At 31.6% G+C, this 18,484-nt stretch overlaps 1 protein-coding gene across 1 annotated transcript; it reads left to right on the forward strand.

Moving 5' to 3' along the window:
- The first annotated feature begins 16,920 nt into the window (after positions 1-16,920).
- Positions 16,921-17,436, forward strand: LOC129611553 (uncharacterized). Its single transcript, XM_055524751.1, has one exon. The coding sequence runs from the start codon at positions 16,921-16,923 to the stop codon at positions 17,434-17,436; it is 516 nt and encodes a 171-aa protein (XP_055380726.1).
- The last annotated feature ends 1,048 nt before the right edge of the window (positions 17,437-18,484 follow it).

Raw genomic sequence — 18,484 nt, forward strand, 5'->3', positions numbered from 1 at the left:
AAGAATCGTACTCCTGCAACGCCAAAAAAATGTCTTTGAAAGTGAATTGAAAATTAATTTTCCAAAACAAGAAACTAAAGATAAAACAAGTAAAAACGTTTCAGTCGGTATAAACCGATTGAATTATACCCTGCACCATTCGTTATTGTGTAGCAATTACTTGAACCTCTAAAATCATTCTATAGAAACTTCACGGACATGTCTGACCTATAATTGGACATCCGACTGCCAAGTTTCATGAATCTGACTTTATTATTTTTCCAAATATTTAGAATAAGCTTTTGGAGTTTTATGGCAAGTACCTGAACCTGTCAAGCAATTCCATCAAAACTTCACAAATATATCTGATCTATAATCGGACACACAACTGCCAAGTTTCATGAATCTGACTCTATTATTTTTCCAAATATTAAGAATAAGCTTTTAGACTTGCATGGGAGCTACTCGAACCTGCCAAGAAATCGCACCAAAGCTTTAGAAATATATCGGACCTATAATTGGACACACGGCTGTTAAGTCTCATGAATTTGACTTTATTATTTTTCCAAATATTTAAAATAAGCTTTTAGACTTGTATGGGAGCTACTCGAACCTGTCGAGCAATTCCACCAAAACTTCAGAAATATATTTGAGCCATAATTGGACACATGATTGCCAAGTTTCATGAATCTGACTTTATTATTTTTCCAAATATTTAAAATTAGCTTCTGGAGTTGTATGGCAGGTACCCGAACCTGTCAAGCGATTCCTCTAAAACTTCAGAAATATATTTGACCTATAATTGGACACATGACTGCTAAGTTTCATGAATCTGACTTTATATTTCTTCAAAATATTTAAAATTTGCTTTTGGAGTTGTATGGCAGCCACCCGAACCGGTGCAGCTATCCCATTATAATTTTTAGAACATGTGTAGAATATAATTGGACACATGTGTACAAAATTTTATATTTATACCTTTATTAGTTTTTGAAATATTTAAAATAAACTCTTTGAGTTGTATGGCAGCTACCCGAACCCGTTGTCCGAATTAGTCCAATAACAATAGGGCTCGTCCTTGGCACAAAAGAAAAAACTTGTGAAAGTTTGGTGTCGATTGCATTATTCGTTTTTGAGTTATCGTGCGATCGGACGGACGGACGGACGGACGGACGGACGGACGGACGGACGGACAGACGGACATGTCTAAATCGACTCAGAATTTTACGCTGAGCAAGAATATATATATATGTCCATACCGCAGATGACTCCTTCAAGTAGTTACAAACTCCATACCAAAGTTAATATACCCTTCACGAAGTGCAGGGTATAAATATATGTGATATACGAAGCCTTTACAAATTTTTCCCAAATCTAAATGTGCAATATTGCGAATGCTCATTTAAATGAAAAATAAAATAAATGTTTAGTACTTACTATAACTGAATACCTACTCGTATACTATGAATTCTTAACTTATGATCTTTTGAAGTTTATTTTTGTTTTTTAGGATTTATGACGTTATGAAATAAAATATCGTTGCCGTCATTTTTACCGACCGTATTGTGTAAACGATGATGGCAACAAATTTTGCATATCGAGTTTTCGGTGGGAACGTACTTCTCCATAGTAGGGAAGTGTAAATAAACTATTTTTAGCAACCTGTCTGTCTGTCGGTTTGTCGGTCTGTCGGTCTGCACGTCTGTCGGTCTGTCGGCCTGTGTGTGCACGCGTGTATCTCAAGTTCGGCTGAACCGATTTTGATGAAATTTTACATGTAAGTTTATTTCTACCATGGCACGGATTGATCAATTGCGGGCCTGCTTTACTTTTTTGACCATTTTGAAGAAAGTATTCAACCGATTTACTTGAAATTTCATATATAAACTTCGCTCGACCATCCACGAAACCTCCTAATTTTTGGAAGAAATCAGGTATAATCAGATAAAGAGAAATAATCAACCGATCTCATTCAAATCTATTCTTCGTAGTAAAACAATGAACATATAAATTTTTTTTAAAGTTTGTAAACTAATCCGGGACCGATTTTACATTTTGCACCATGTCTACGTAACGAACTGATGGAATTTTTTGAAATTTGATACTTGAGTTCTGGTCATTGAGTTACCCAAACTTACTGGCGACCATTTCAGGGAATTCGGGTAGCACAAAGCGAGCCAAACTCTACTAAGAGCCAAATTTACATTTTTCTAGGTGTGTTAACCATATGCTTACTAATGCCCTAAAAATTGAAAAGAAGTATTTAACAGGTATTTTTATAATATTCTGTAACACTTTCACTTATCTAGACAATACACATTACGGTAGGTTATATGCTGACCACATCAGATTTTTATTATTACAATATTAATAATTTATGAACCCAAAGAATTTTCTAATATACACATTGATAATTACATTTTGTTTTCAACAAGTTAGTTTAATTAATTTATACAAATCCTTAAAATTAAAAAACTAAATTTTTATACCCGTACGAATGTATGTTCGAAGGTTATACTAAATTTGCCATACAGTCTGTAAATAATGGTCTGAGATATAAACTCCGTTCGTCCAAACGATAACTCCAAAACTAATTCAGCTAAGTTCACCAAAGTTTCACAGATGATTTATTATAGTAAATGCCAAAACCCTATTTAAATTGGATATAATCGGGGTACTAGTTCGAGTAGCTGCCATACAACTTCAAAATTTATTTGGCTATATCTCCGAAACTTTAAAATTTGTGATATTGAAATTTAGCACAAACTAACATATTAGTAAGGCCAATGTTTTTGATAAAAGCCGTGTAAATTGCTTGGTTCCTACTAGTGTCTGTCATACAACTTCAAAAGTTATTTGGATATATGTCCGAAACTGCAAAATCTGTGGTATTGAAATGTGGCAGAATCGAATTTAATAAAACGGCCTTTGTGTTTGATAAAACTTGTTGAATTTGCTTGGCTCCTTCTGATAGCTGCCATACAACTTCAAAAGTTATTTGGCTATATCTCAGAAACTGTAAAAGCTGTGATACTGAAATTTCCCACAAGATAATATATAAAAACGACCGATGTGTTTGATAAAAGTCGTTGAAATTTTTTGACTGCTTGTGGTAACTGCTGCAATACTTCAATAGTAGTTTGGCCATATCTTAGAAAATATTGAAAATATTAATATGGTAAGACAACTTAAAGTCATAGTCTGTCCCATAGTCAGCTATCGCATATTTACACGCACAAAGGATAACAAATTCGTACGAATATCGTAGATTTGAGACCGTCAACTCTATTTTTTCTCATTTTCATTTTATTCATCTCAACTTCTTCGTTAGTTAATTTTCGATTATTTAGTGCAGATTCGGGACCAAATATCCAGACATAATCATTTTCGATGTGAGATTGAAATTTTACCCTGTTAGTTTTGTTGCAATGTCAAAATATTTCGTTGTATTCATCTATTATATTATAATAGATATAATGGATATAATATATCTATATAATGGATATAATTTATAGATATATTATAATTATTTCGTTATATCCATATATTTAACCTCGTCTATACTATTAAGTGCTTCTGTAAACGATAATGCTCGGTAGTCACTATCAAATGTTACTGTATTTAATTTTGTATCCATATTGTTTATTCGTGGGTCCGTTAAGCATATATCTAAATATCAACCCCTTTCAGAATAACTAAGTTCAATAAGGTCCTTTTCCATTGTTAGCGATATTATTCCATGACTCGTGCTTTAAATTAAAATCACCGCTAATTAAGAAATAATTTTGCACATGGTCTATGCTAAAATTTTGCAAAGTGCTGCAATAAATGAATTATTATTATAATTCGATATGTAAATAAATATGAACATTAAATTCCTTTTACTTTTGATTTTACATTGATAATCGTGGTTTCTATAAATTTGAAATTTTCAACGAGATTGATAGCCTTATGTTTTATATTTTTGATAATTAAAATTACAGTACCTCTCGTTCCAATTTACTTATCGTAACGTATAATGTTATATTTACGTACAGTTAATTTTAAAGTTAATATTACACAGTTAATATTAAAGTACATTTTGTGATTCGATTCAAGGCTAGTCAAATTTATAAGACTCAGTAGGGCTGCTCTGTTCTAGCAATACTGATGAAAAATGTTTTTTTTGTAGCGGAGTCCATTAATTTAAATTTAAAGTAATAATTTTAACATCGTTATATTGCTTCATTAATATAATCAAATAGTATGTTAATTCTCTTGGAATTTTGATTTTGAATCCTCCAAAGAATTATGTTTAACTCAGATAAAATTCTTGTATTGTTTTTAAGTATTTTTTTATTTCTGTTGACAAAATAGTTCAAATGAACTGAACTATTATTTTGTCAATTTGATCAAATAACTGAGCGAAAGTTTTATTCGAGTTTATACTTTTAGTTTTTGATATTTTTCTGTTATTTATTATATGTTTTTGCAATAGATTTTTTTCGGTCTTCATATTATTTTTTAAATTTTTGGTATTCTGGGCAGCCTCTGTAGGAAGTCGGATGTCCATGAGATTTGCAGAACACACAGTATAACTGGTCTTGACTTTTCTCATTTTTTACTATTTTATTACTTCCAGGTTGTAAAATAGTAAAAAATAGTTGTCGCTGTATTTGACATATCTAAATTATATTTTGTAGTTAAGAGCCGTATGTCCAATACGTTGGTAACGTTTGCATCGCCATATGCCTACACTTTTAAACTTGTTCCAATGAACCAGTTGCTTATTTATGTATTAATTTTATGTAAGTCTTTAAAATAACTATTTGGACTAATTTACGCCAAAAATATTTTCAGAAATATGTTGTCTTCCCAAGATGTCGGTGTTTAAAACCTTATAACTTTAACAAAATTTATATACATATGTGCATTTTAATTAATTTAAATAACCTAAAATATCATCTTCACTTTTACTATAATGTAATCCCTTTAATAGGTAACATCTGTTTTTTTCAATTTCGATGGTAAAAGTATAAGAGTGTATTTCAATTAAGTCTAAGCCTTCTTTAACTTTTTAAAATTTTCCAGACTTTCTACGTATATCGCATTTTTGTCAATATTTACATTAATTAGAGGAAATTTACAATTTTTTCGTTATTATCATTTATTTTACATAGATTTATTTCTCTTGAATTCTTATCAGCAACATGTTGACTAGAAATATCCGCAGTAAGGTGTCCTTGTGGTAAGAGTCCACTATAATCCAATAGGAATCCACGCGCGAAGGGCTCACAACCGACTGCGACTGATCCTTGATGGATGGCAGAATATGTGCTGTCTTGTACAAACGAATTATTCTCAAAGGGTAGGAGAAGAAAACTGCGAAATAAAACAAAACACATGCAATGAACAAATCACAGGGACTGCATACCTAGGTAATCCAGTAATGCTGGAAAATTCACACTCTTCGAAGGCCGGTCTCATGGATTCTGGGAGAGGAAACTTAATGCATAGTAGATCGACAAATTACAAGCAGATAATGTAAAATTAAAAAATCAAATAAATCTGCATTAACATAAAAGAAGAACAAAGGTGCGGAAGTTTTTTTATATGAAACCGACGAGAAAGAGCCGGATAGAGGAACTGACTGGATCCTGAAACAGAATAATGCAAACCTCCTGAAATAAATTCAGAGAAGACGGTTAAAAAAATAATAAAACCAGCCCTAAAATGAAGGCTGAAAATCCAAAGAATAACAAACCTCCTCTGGTTATTACATTACATTAAAAACTACTCCCACATAGTTAAGATATTAAAAGAAGAAAAAATAAATGTTAGGGTTAACATGATGAATAATGACCAATTAAAAATAAATGTGAAGAATGAAATCGAATAGAGATTGCTATCAAAAGCTATAAATAAGGCTAGACTGGAGTGGCACACGTTTAAGAGTAAACTGCAAAGGCCAATTAAATTTATGGCTAGAAATCTCCATTCATTGTGTGAGCCCGAGGATATAAAACTTTAGCTTATTAGCAAAGTCTTGAAATGTCTAGATATTGTAAATAAAATCAAAAAGAAAAAAGAAAATATATTTCAGTAAAACTTCCGCTCTTTATGTTATCTTTTCACCATTTGGAAGAGAAAACCAAAATCTATAAAATAGAAACCTTGCATTTTTTGAGAGTAAAAACTGAAGCTCTTAGAAGCAGCAAGTCCAGTCCGCAATGCAAACGATGCCAGAAATTTGGACACACACAAAAGATTTGCCAAAGTGAGGCTAAATGTGTAAAATGTGCTGGCAATCATACGACAGCAGAGTGCAACAAGAAGGATAATTTTCAGTCTAAATGTACGAACTGCAATGAGGCACACCCTGCTAGCTATCGAGGTTGTTTGGTTGCAAAAAAATTGCAAAAAAGAAGATTAAAAAAGAATAAATCTAAACAAAATCAAGTTAAACTTAATGATGAAAGATCTCTCTTTGATCGATCTCGTAAACTTGGAGTGCTAATGGCGTTCTTAATAAGAAACAGGAATTAAAGATTTTTCTCGAAACGAGAAATATAGATAATTGTTTGCTCTCGGAGGCTCATTTGATAACCTTTTATGATTGCTATAAAGCCGTACCTCCCAGCAATCACCCGAGAGGAGATAGGGCAATACTAATAAAAGAAAGTATAGAACATAATGAAGAGTTCAAGATAGTAACGGCTAAAATTCAGCTTATTTCGATAAAAATTAAATCCACTAAACAGGACTTTAGTGTTAGTGCTGTATACTGCCCACCAAATTGCAGTATTAAGAGAAATACTTTTGAAGGTCTCCTATACAAACATGGACATAGATATCTAATAGCAGGGACTATAATGCCAAAGGTACAGATTCAGGTTCTAAAATTCCCTCAATTAGAGGAAGGGAGCTAAGAAAAACTATGCAAGGACCAGGTTGTTGGTGTCACTCCAGTGGCACTCCTACTTATTGGCCTACTGACTCTTACAAGATTTCTGATGTTTGTAACTAAAAAAATTCTGTTTATAACCAAAAATGTCAAAGTACAAGCTGTCAGTTTGAAATAGCTGTCCTAAAGAAATAGCTGATCTCTGAAGTTAAAAAGATCGCCAAGTTTTGATCTAATTACTGCCGAAGTACTAAGAGAGCTCCCAGACGAGGCATTGAAACGTTTGTTGAAAATCATGAATGCAGCTATAGACTTTTAGTATGTTGCTTGTGCTTGAGAAGTTGCAGAAGTAATCATGGTGCTCAGACCCGGGAGATTCTTGAGGGAAACAAAACCTTATAGGCCCATTTCACTGTTACCAATGATGTTTAATTTTTTAAAATACTGCTGTAAAGGAGATTGAATCCAATAATAGAAAATAGGGGCCTCATGCCAGACCATGAGCTTGGATTTAAAAGAAACCATTCTACAATAGATTAGGTCCATAGAATAACGAATATTATAGAAAAAAGCTTGGAAAATAAAAAAATCTGCTCTTCTAAATTTCTATACGTAAGACAGATATTCGACAAGGTAAGGCACAAAAGCCTTATATTTAAAATAGTGCAAATAATACACTCTCTATATGCAAAGCTTACGAAACAAATTAAAAAATTTAAAAATTGTAATGAACTTATATAGTTGCGAAATCCATACTATTGCGCTTACGGAATTTTGGTTGACAGAAGATGAGAATCATTTCTATGATATACCTGGATATGAGCCATATTTCTCGAATTTAGCAGTTCGATACGTCGGTTGTGCGATTTATGTTAACCAAAAAATTAATAGTTCTCTCGTTGAAAAAATAGATTTTAACTTCTCAACTATTCTTACAGTTAGTGTAACGGATTTAGGGATTAACATTATATCTGTACTCCATATCTGTATCATAGAACTAGAGTATCGAATTTCATAACCAAGTTTGATTAAATCAATGAAACGATGCTACACTCTGTTAAACTTGTTAAAAAGAGATTGTAAGGAAGTTGACCAATTTACCAATAGTTTGCTTAGTAATGGATATGTAATTTATAAGAAATTCATTCCTAAATACGCTACGGGTCCGAATACAGGTATTGACCACCTTATATCTGATATTGTCAGACCCATGTAAAATTTTCATATTTTGGACACGCCTGTTTAAGATCACTAATTATTTTTTGTAAATGTAGATATTAAACCTACTACTGAAAGAGTAGAATTGTACAAGACCATTTTAATGTACGATATCTTGAAACCCCGATTACTTGGCTCCGATTGAAGCTTTTAGATTTGAAGGCAATTTCTACAATTTCGTAGAAAGGGTGATGCAGTTGATTGAAAGTAATAAAAGAACTATAAAAATAAAAGGAAATGGCAAAAAGTGTGAATGAATGACAGACGAAATTTTGGAAAAACAAAGTATATAAGTGATCCGCTTGTGGGAAACCTATACAGACAATCCAAAAAAGAAATTAAGGAATTGATAATCAAATCGAAAAATCTGATCTCGTTAGCACATAACCGACCTCAATGTGTACTGTCTAGTTAAGTGAAAGTGTTACAGAATATTATAAAAATACCTGTTAAATACTTCTTTTCAATTTTTAGGGCATTAATAAGCTTGTAGTTAACACACCTAAAAAGATGTAACTTTAGCTCTTAGAGTTTCGTTTTGTGCTACCCGAATTCCTTGAAATACTCGCCAGTTAGTTTAGGTAACAACCAGAACGCAAATATCAAATTTCAAGAAATTCCATAAATTCGTTCCGTAGATATGGTGAAAAATGTGAAATTGGCCCGCAGATCAGTTTTCGAGCCCTGATCTTTCTAAAAAATTTACATGTTCATTGTTTTAATACGAGGATTTTAAATATTAAATTTGAATGAAATCCATTGACTATTTCTCTTTATATACGCGAAAATGTATATTTGGCGCGTAGTAAACGTCCATTTGCTGACACCTGATTTTTTCAAAAGATTACATATGAAATTTCAAGTAAATCGGTTGAATATTTTCTTCAAAATGGTAAAACAGACCTACTAAAAAACAGTTCACGATGCCTGATATATCAATCAGGCCTCGTGAACTGTTCAAAAGTTTATCAATCCGTGCTATGGTCGAAATAAACTTACATATAAAATTTCATGAAAATCGGTTCAGTCGAACTTGAGATACGCGCGTGCAAACAAAGACCGACAGACCGACAGATCGACAGACCGGCAGGTTGCTAAAAATAATTTTTTACACTTCCAAAACTCGATATGCAAAATTTGTAGCCATCACATAACCTACCTATTGTATACACGGTCGGTAAAAAAGACTTAAATCATAACAAACTCGCTAATAACTTGAATAATAATAAAGTCCTTTGGAATATTTATAAAACAATAATGTTCAATAATAAAGTTTAACCAATGGTTTGTATTGTAGTACTTTTCCCTTCAACAAGTGAAAATACTGCTTTGAAAAACAATACATATATACAATAACCACATTGAAAATAATTTTTCATTCATATACGAAACTATTTCTAGGATTGCATATATTTAGAATGAACGGTTTATGAAGTTTTTGAAATAAAGCAAAAATTAATTTTAAGAGGGGTAACATAACGTTTTTAAGGGTTAATTGTGTAAATTAAGAAAAATAATTATATTTTTTAATAGCATAGAATTTATCATTTACTTTCTGCATTTATAGAAATTTGAAAAATTTTGCGGTTTTGCTAATATAAGGTGCCAAATATTCAAATTTTACAAATTTCGAGAGGCGATAACTAGAAAGGGGGAGGAGATAGAAAAAAATCTAACGAAATGAATTATTTATTAATGTTTGAAAGCAGTTAAAATTTCAGACTTCTACAACCTGGGGCTTAGGAGAAAAACAACATTAAAAATTTGGAAAAAATCAATTTTATATAAAGGTAAATTTTAACGGCCGTTTCGTTTTTTTAAAGTTCAAGTATAGTATGACCTGATAGGAGAAGCGAGCCCCTGTCTTTCAGCGTTTGCAAAATTTGAAAAACCCTTATGGTTTCACAGCAATTAATAATTAATAAAGTTGGGTCAAACCAATGGTTTGTATTGTAGCACTTTTCCCTTCAACAAGTGAAAATTCTGCTTTTAAATATAGTCTATGTGTGATAGGTATACTATTAAAATTATTTTCATTCATATACAAAACTATTTCTAGGATTGCATATATTTAGAATGATGCATACATGCAGTCTTTGAAATAAAGCAAAAATTAATATAAAGGGGTTAACATAATGCTCGATTTTAAGGTTTAATTGTGTGAGTTAAAAAAAATAATTATATTTTTTAATGTCATGGAATTTTCCGTTAACATTTTGCGTTTATAGAAACTTTAAAAAGCTTGCGGTTTCGGAAATATAAGGTGTCAAACATTCGAATTTTACAAATCTCAAGGGGCGATAACTTGAGAGGGGGTGGTAATGGAATTGCAACAAATAGTTAAAAAAGGCCATTTTTAAGGTTTTGGGGGGGTATAACTTCTAGAGGGGAGGAGATAGGTAAAAATTTTGTTCCACGGAAGTAAGTTTCTAGTAAAGATCTATGTACATATAAAATTTCAGCTTTCTCTCTTCAAGGGTGTAGAAGTTTTTAAAAAAAAAAAAAAAAGTGTCCACGGGCGGATCGACGGACAGAGTGAAACTAATAAGCACTTTTTTCAAAAATTTTTTTGGAAAAGTGCTAAAAAGGAGCTAACAAATTTTATATTATGTAAAAATGGATAGTATTTGAAGAGAAATTATTAATTTGTTTTTTATACTTTTTAGCACTTTTCTAAAAATTTTTTGAAAAAATGTGCTTATTTGTTTCACTCTGTCCGTCCGTCCGTCCGTGGACACTTTTTTTGTTTACAAAACTTCTACACCCTTGAAGAGAGAAAACTGAAATTTTATATGTACATAGATCTTTACTAGAAACTAATTTTCATAGATTTTCATACATAATTTTTACCTATCTCCTCCCTCTAGAAGTTATATCCCCCAAAAACCCTGAAAATGCCATTTTTTACTATTAATTGTAGTAAAACCATAAGCGTTTTTTGAATTTTGCAAGCGCAGAAAGGCAGCGGCTTGCTTCTCCTATTGCGGCATATAGTTAAACTTTAGAAAAACAAAATGGCCGTTCAAATTTACCGTTTTCTAAAATCCGTTTTTTTCATATTTTTGATGTTGTTTTCCTTCTAGACCCCCGGTCCAGAAGCCTGAAATTTTACCAGCTTTTAGACATTAACAAATAGTTAACTTCGTTAGAAGAAAATTTTTTTCCATCTCCACCCCTCTCAAGTTATCGCCTCTTGAAATTTGTAAAATTTAAATTGTTGACGCTTTATATATCCGAAACAGCAAGCTTTTTCAAATTTCTGTAAACGCAAAAAGCTAACGATAAATTCCATGACATTGAAAAATGTAATTATTTTTCTTAACTCATGGAATTAACCCTTAAACATATGCAATCCTAGAAATAGTTTCGTATATGAATGAAAATAATTTTAACAGTGTGGAAGGTATACACAGACTGTATTTAAGAGCAGTATTTTCATTTGCTGAAGGAAAAGTGGTACAAAACAAATCATTGGTTTGACCCAACTTTATTTTATATTTACCGATCGCACAATAGGTAGGTTATGTGACGGCAACAAATTTTGCATATCGAGTTTTCGGTGGGAACTTCTCAAAGGTAGGGAAGTGTAAATAAACTACTTTTAGCAACCTGTCGTTCTGTGTGTGTGTACGCGTGTGTCTCAAGTTTGGCTGAACTGATTTTGATGAAATTTTATATGTAAGTTTATTTCGACTATGGCAAGGACTGATCGACTTTTGGGATATATAAAACTTCGGGAATTGCACTTTTTAGCGGGCCTGTTTTACATTTTTACCCGTTATGAAGAAAATATTCAACAGATTTATTTGAAATTTCATATATAAGCTTGGCTCGATCGTTCGCGAAACCTCCTTGCTTTAGGAAAAAATCAGGTGTCAGCAACTGGACGTTAACAACGGGCCAAATATACATTTTTGTATATATAAAGAGAAATCGTCAACCGATTTCATTCAAATTTTATATTTAATTTTTTCGTATAAAAACAATGAACATATAAATTTTTTGGAAAAGTCAGGGCTCCTTTTATCATATCTACTGAAGATATTAATTGAATTTCTCGAAATTTGATATTTGAGTTCTGGTGTTCACCGAAATTAACTGCCGATCATTTCAGGAAATTCGAGTAGCAGAAAGCGAAACTCTACTAAGAGTCAAATTTACATTTTGTTAGATGTAGAATTATTTAACAGGCATTTTTATAATATTCCGTAATAACAAAGACAATGCACATTGCGGTCGGTTACGTGCTTCCACATCAGATTTTATTATTTGATTTTTAAATATTTTCACATCAATGCATCAAAATTTTATCAAACCGTAAAACTTACAATTTTTTTAGTTTTTAATATGTAAATATGATATAATTTTTTCTCATTAAAATTTAGGTTTTAACTTACATAGAGTTTAAGTTAATTTGTATACTATTTCTATCAATTATTTATTTTTTAATGAAATATATATATCTGTATATATATATATATATTTACCTTTTTATGTTTGAATTTATAAATAAAGAAAAAACTAGTCCTTGTGAATTTAATTTTGTATTTTTCAAAAAAGGTGGAATATGATTCTTTGAATCATACCCATAGCAGATTCTACACACATAATCGCGCTCACGGTGCTTGGGTTTAGGTAGTTTTTACGAGCCTGATTTACAACTTTTTTTGTAAGGCTTTTCTTGTAAATTTAACGGCTTACATGATTTGGAAAAGGATTTAAGTCTTCATATTTTACAACTTATAAACTTACATATATAATTTCATCAAAATCGGTTCAGCAAAATTTGAGATACACCCGTGAACACACAGACCGACAGACCGATAGATAGCTAAAAGTAGTTTACTTACACTTCCCTACTATGGAGAAGTGCATTCTCACCGAAAACTCGATTATGTGATTAGCAGCGTTAACACATGCGACAACAAAAAATTAATTCGAAGAAGGTGAAGGATTTGCAAATTAACAACACGAAATGAATTGAACTTCTGAGTACTAAAAGCTGCATCGACTTAGCCATTAATTTTAACATCACATCTATAATAGTCCTAATTTGATCAATATTTCTTATGCTAAAAGTAACCCACAGAAGAAAAACAGAGAATATAAAAATTATTACAAACATAAATGCTGATACCGAACAGCCTAGTTTAACCATTCAGGTCCCAAAACACCCAATAGCTAGTTAGTCAACTTCGTCAATTAAGAACATACCATTCTTTTAAAAACTGGCAAAAAAACGAGGACATTTTAATTTAAAGGGGAAACAATTAACTGGATAAATACTGAAACTCCTCAAATATAAAATTTTTCGCGCGTATTTTTTATTTGATACAAAACCTCCTGTCAACGCGTCTAGTTCTGCACGCGCAGTTAAACATCTACAACAAACAATTACCTTCCTTCGGCAAACAGATAAGAACATGCATATTTCTCATGATACAGTTTAGCTTTAGAATAATAATTATGTTTAGTTTTAATTAAGATGTGTTTTAAATAATGTGCACGCGAAGTGCAACATAAAAATATAAATTAGTATATAAACTTCCGAAATTTTGATTCCATTGGCTACAAATGGGGACACTTTCTCTTTTAATACTTTGAAGAGTTCAGATAGTTCAGATTTCCAAAATTCGATAAAACTGATGTAGTGTCTAATGAAATTCAAATGAGACTCTTCATGTGCTGTAACTCCGTTGTATATAGAAATTATCGACCGGTTTCGAAAAGTATTTAATAGTCGTTCTTAACGCTTTATGATATCCGAAATGTCTCCTTGTGCACTATTTGCAGCGTCTGTAGATAAACAATCTTAACTATCGTTACTTTGTGCGATTTTTATTTCGGATCCGGAGTCTATTGAAGAAATATTTCCTGTTTCGAAAATACATTTGTTTCCGTTTTCCTCCTGTTATTGCTGCTGTTGCTTAAGGTAAACGTTACATGCTCACGTTCCGTCACAATTCCTATTTTCTTTGCTCCATAAAGGCAATTACGTAGTTTGTCATAATCGCGGGGATCGCGGGTAGCTTGTCATAAATTGTAATACCCTCATAATTGCGGGGATCTCCTTTTTATTGGTCCCGTAGGTTTTATTGAGTGATATAAAAGTAATTGGTTTATCCGTTCCGATAGTACCCTGCGACAGGATAGCTTGTGGCGAAATTGAATGGTTCATCGAACTTCGAAAAAGTTAGTAGATCTGACGCTGATAACAACTCCTTTAGCTCTTGAAATGCTATTAGTTCTTATTTTGGATTGTTCGGCTTTTATTTCGGCTTTCTTTTCTCTACTAATATTAGCAAGTGGTTTTGCGATTTGGACAAAGTCTTGTATGAATCGTCAGTAGTGAGGATAGGGGGATTCTGGATACATGAGATAAGAGATAAGAGATGTTGAAATTTGATTGTGGTTTTTTGATTCTGGCATTAATTCGATGTATCAGTTTATTAAAAATTTGTGTAATAATTTTGAAAAATTGGTGATAAGTATGGTTAGCCTATAGAAGAAATTATAATATGTGTGTTATAAATGTGTCTATTAAAACGAAAGTTTTGAGATAAGAGAAGTTGAAATTTTATTTATGTTTGTTCGATTCCTTCATCCTCTCATTAAATATATATGTATATCGCTTTACTAAAAATTTGAGTAATAGTTTAAAAAAAAAACAAGTAAAAACGTTTCAGTCGGTATAAACCGATTGAATTATACCCTGCACCTTTCGTTATTGTGTAGCAATTACTTGAACCTCTAAAATCATTCTATAGAAACTTCACGGACATGTCTGACCTATAATTGGACATCCGACTGCCAAGTTTCATGAATCTGACTTTATTATTTTTCCAAATATTTAAAATAAGCTTTTTGGCAGAGTTGTATGGCAAGTACCCGAACCTGTCAAGCGATTTCACTAAAACTTCACAAATATATCTGATCTATTATCGGGCACACAACTGCCAAGTTTCATTAATCTGACTTTATTATTTTTCCAAATATGTAAAATAAGCTTTTGGAGTTTTATGGGAAGTACCTGAACCTGTCAGGCAATTTCATCAAAACTTCACAAATATATTTGATCTATCATCGGACACACACCTGCCAAGTTTCATGAATCTGACTTTATTATTTTTCCAAATATTAAGAATAAGCTTTTAGACTTGCATGGGAGCTACTCGAACCTGTCAAGCAATCGCACCAAAACTTTAGAAATATGTCGGACCTATAATTGGACACACGACTGCCAAGTCTCATGAATTTGCCTTTATTATTTTTCCAAATATTTAAAATAAGCTTTAAAACTTCTGTGGGAGCTACTCGAACCTGTCAAGCAATTCCACCAAAACTTCAGAAATATATTTGACCTATACTTGGACACATGACTGCCAAGTTTCATGAATCTGACTTTATTATTTTTCCAAATATTAAGAATAAGCTTTTAGACTTGCATGGGAGCTATTCGAACCTGTCAAGCAATCGCACCAAAACTTTAGAAATATGTCGGACCTATAATTGGACACATGATTGCTAAGTTTCATCAATCTGACTTTATTATTTTTCCAAATAATTAAAATTAGCTTCTGGAGTTGTATGGCAGGTACCCGAACCTGTCAAGCGATTCCTCTAAAACTTCAGAAATATATCTGACCTATAATTGGACACATGACTGCCAAATTTCATGAATCTGACTTTATTATTTTGCCGAATATGAAAAATTTACTGTTGAAGTTGTATGGCAGCCACCCGAACCGGTGCAACTATTCCATTATAATTTTCAGAGCATGTGTAGAATATAATTGGACACATGTATACAAAATTTTATATTTATACCTTTATTAGTTTTTGAAATATTTAAAATAAACTCTTTGAGTTGTATGGCAGCTACCCGAACCCGTTGTCTGAATTAGTCCAATAACAATAGGGCTCGTCCTTGGCACAAAAGAAAAAACTTGTGAAAGTTTGGTGTTGATTGCATTATTCGTTTTTGAGTTATCGTGCGGACGGACGGACTGACGGACGGACGGTCGGACAGACGGACATGTCTAAATCGACTCAGAATTTTACGCTGAGCAAGAATATATATATATGTCCATACCGCAGATGACTCCTTCAAGTAGTTACAAACTCCATACCAAAGTTAATATACCCTTCACGAAGTGCAGGGTATAAAAATTACTGATAAGGTTGTTGGAGAAGTGTGCTTAAAAACATATACGTATGTTAGAAGTGTGGCTATTTTATATTATTATATCAAATATATAAAATTACGTTAGGGAATTCCTTTTATATCAAAAGATTGTTAATTAGTCAGCTATTTGGTTAAGTTTGTTAAGTATATATAGTTCGAAAGTATGGAAAATATATAGCAGACAGTATGAAAGTGGAAAATCTGAAAAAGTATTAAAGTGAAGATAAAAATGCGTTTTTTTTCTGTTTTTAAATTCATAAAATAGTCTTTTAATTATCTATATTATATTTTACAAGATTTTTCCAGTTTATGAACAGTTATACATATAATCTAATAAATAACAAAAACAAAAAAATGAAAACAGCAAAAGAGAATACTGGGTAGAAACATTACTCAATTGATTATACACACTGTAAAGCAAAAACAAAAAATGAAAAGCGAAAAGCGAAAAGCGAAAGAGAATAAAAAAAGAGTAGTAATATTTTTCATGGTATAAAGAAAAACATGGTAATATATTGCGCATGTTTGTTGCTATCTCTTTTTAAATGTGTTACGTCACGTGCATGGCAAAAACTGTAAACAAAAATATTTTTCATAGAAAAGTGACGGGCGTATAGTTAGAGTAAAATTAATAATTTAAAAAATACAATTAATAATGGTTATTTGCGCGGTTTTTAATTGCAATAGCAACAGCGATAAGAAATTAAAAAGAAATATGAATGATTCATCGTTCAAGGAAACGAAATTTTTTCGATTTCCAAAAAATAAGGAAATCGCAAAAATATGGATACAAAAATGTGGAAGGGAAGATAAATTTAATATCCAAAGCTCGTACATATGTAGTAAACATTTTGTACAAGAACATTATCGGCGAAACTTACAGCATGAACTGCTGAATTATTCGCCAAAAAATAGTAAAAAATTGAAGGATGACGCAGTCCCGCAGAAAATTTGCGCATTACAATTTAAGTATCGTCTTAGAAACTATTTGCTGGGCCGAAATGAATCAATCATATCTCAATCTGCAAATGTAGAAGAAGATCGGGAAGCAGCTTTTAAAATGAATGTTGATGAAGGGTATTCAATTCCGAATAGTAACAACGAAGAAATTGAAATCGATGATTGTGAAAATCTCTTAGCAAATAGGATGCTTTCAGATTTAACAGACTAACAGACTGTATCATTTACTGTAAATGATACAATTGAAGAATTGAATGATTTAGAATTTGATTATTTTGATATCAAGGGTCAACCTTAATTATCTAAATAATCTATTGACGCTGGCAAATGATGTAGAATTAGATTCAAATATAAAAAAGAAATTTTTCCGCTGCAAAATATTTTTTAAAATACGAATAGATAATTCTGAAATATCAGCAAACAGTCGAAAAAGAAAAGTAAATAAAATTTTAACATAATGTTAGTTTATTTTCAAAAGTTTTAAATAAAAAATACTAAAAAATTATAATTTAAAAGTTAAAAAATATGTTTAATATAATTGACATTGAATAAGAATTAAAATTTCAAAAAAACTAAAATAGCTTCATCTTTTATTTTTTCAAAAACAAAATAGGTCTTTTATGAGAAACTCATATTTTCCTATTAAACAATGTAATTGTACATAACCTAAAAAAATTTCTACCATGCAGATGACGTAGATGCGCAGAAAATACAAAAATTGAAACTCTGAATATACTACCATTTTTTCTTTATACCTTGATATTTTTTGTTTTTTTGCTTTACTACCATAAACAAAAATAAAAAGCAAAAGGAAGCGAAATATTTTAAATGAGTTAAGTAAGAGTAAAATAATTTTTTGTTGTTGTATTTAGCATGGAATGGAATTAAAAAAAATAAAACTAAAAATTGTGAGAGATATAAGAACACGAATAACGTTACGTTACGTACTAAGCCAATTATTCTTCGTGTGCTTGCGAAATTTCAATTGAGGAAGTAGCCAAGCCAGGTCTGTATAAAGAAAAGAGGCATTGATTTTTTATTAGTTCACATTCACTTTGGTTTTAAAGTTTAGCGTGAAAGGTTCTATTTCCTTTCCTTTTAATTTTGTTCGGCATCAGTTCCCCATCCGTCTTGCATATGCCATGACTATAAATAAGTCCCAAGGGCAAACTTTTGAAAAGGTTGGCCCCTATCTCCCCTAGCGGTGCTTTTTGCATGGGCAATCATACACAGCATGTTCAAGAGCCATAGACTCCAAT

Source organism: Condylostylus longicornis, unplaced genomic scaffold (assembly GCF_029603195.1).
Source record: "Condylostylus longicornis isolate FDR11 unplaced genomic scaffold, ASM2960319v2 ptg000052l, whole genome shotgun sequence".
In the NCBI taxonomy this organism is placed as follows: domain Eukaryota; kingdom Metazoa; phylum Arthropoda; class Insecta; order Diptera; family Dolichopodidae; genus Condylostylus; species Condylostylus longicornis.

Excerpts from the sequence above, each read along its gene's own strand:
- LOC129611553 (XM_055524751.1), top strand. The coding sequence starts at position 16,921 with ATGGTTATTTGCGCGGTTTTTAATTGCAATAGCAACAGCGATAAGAAA.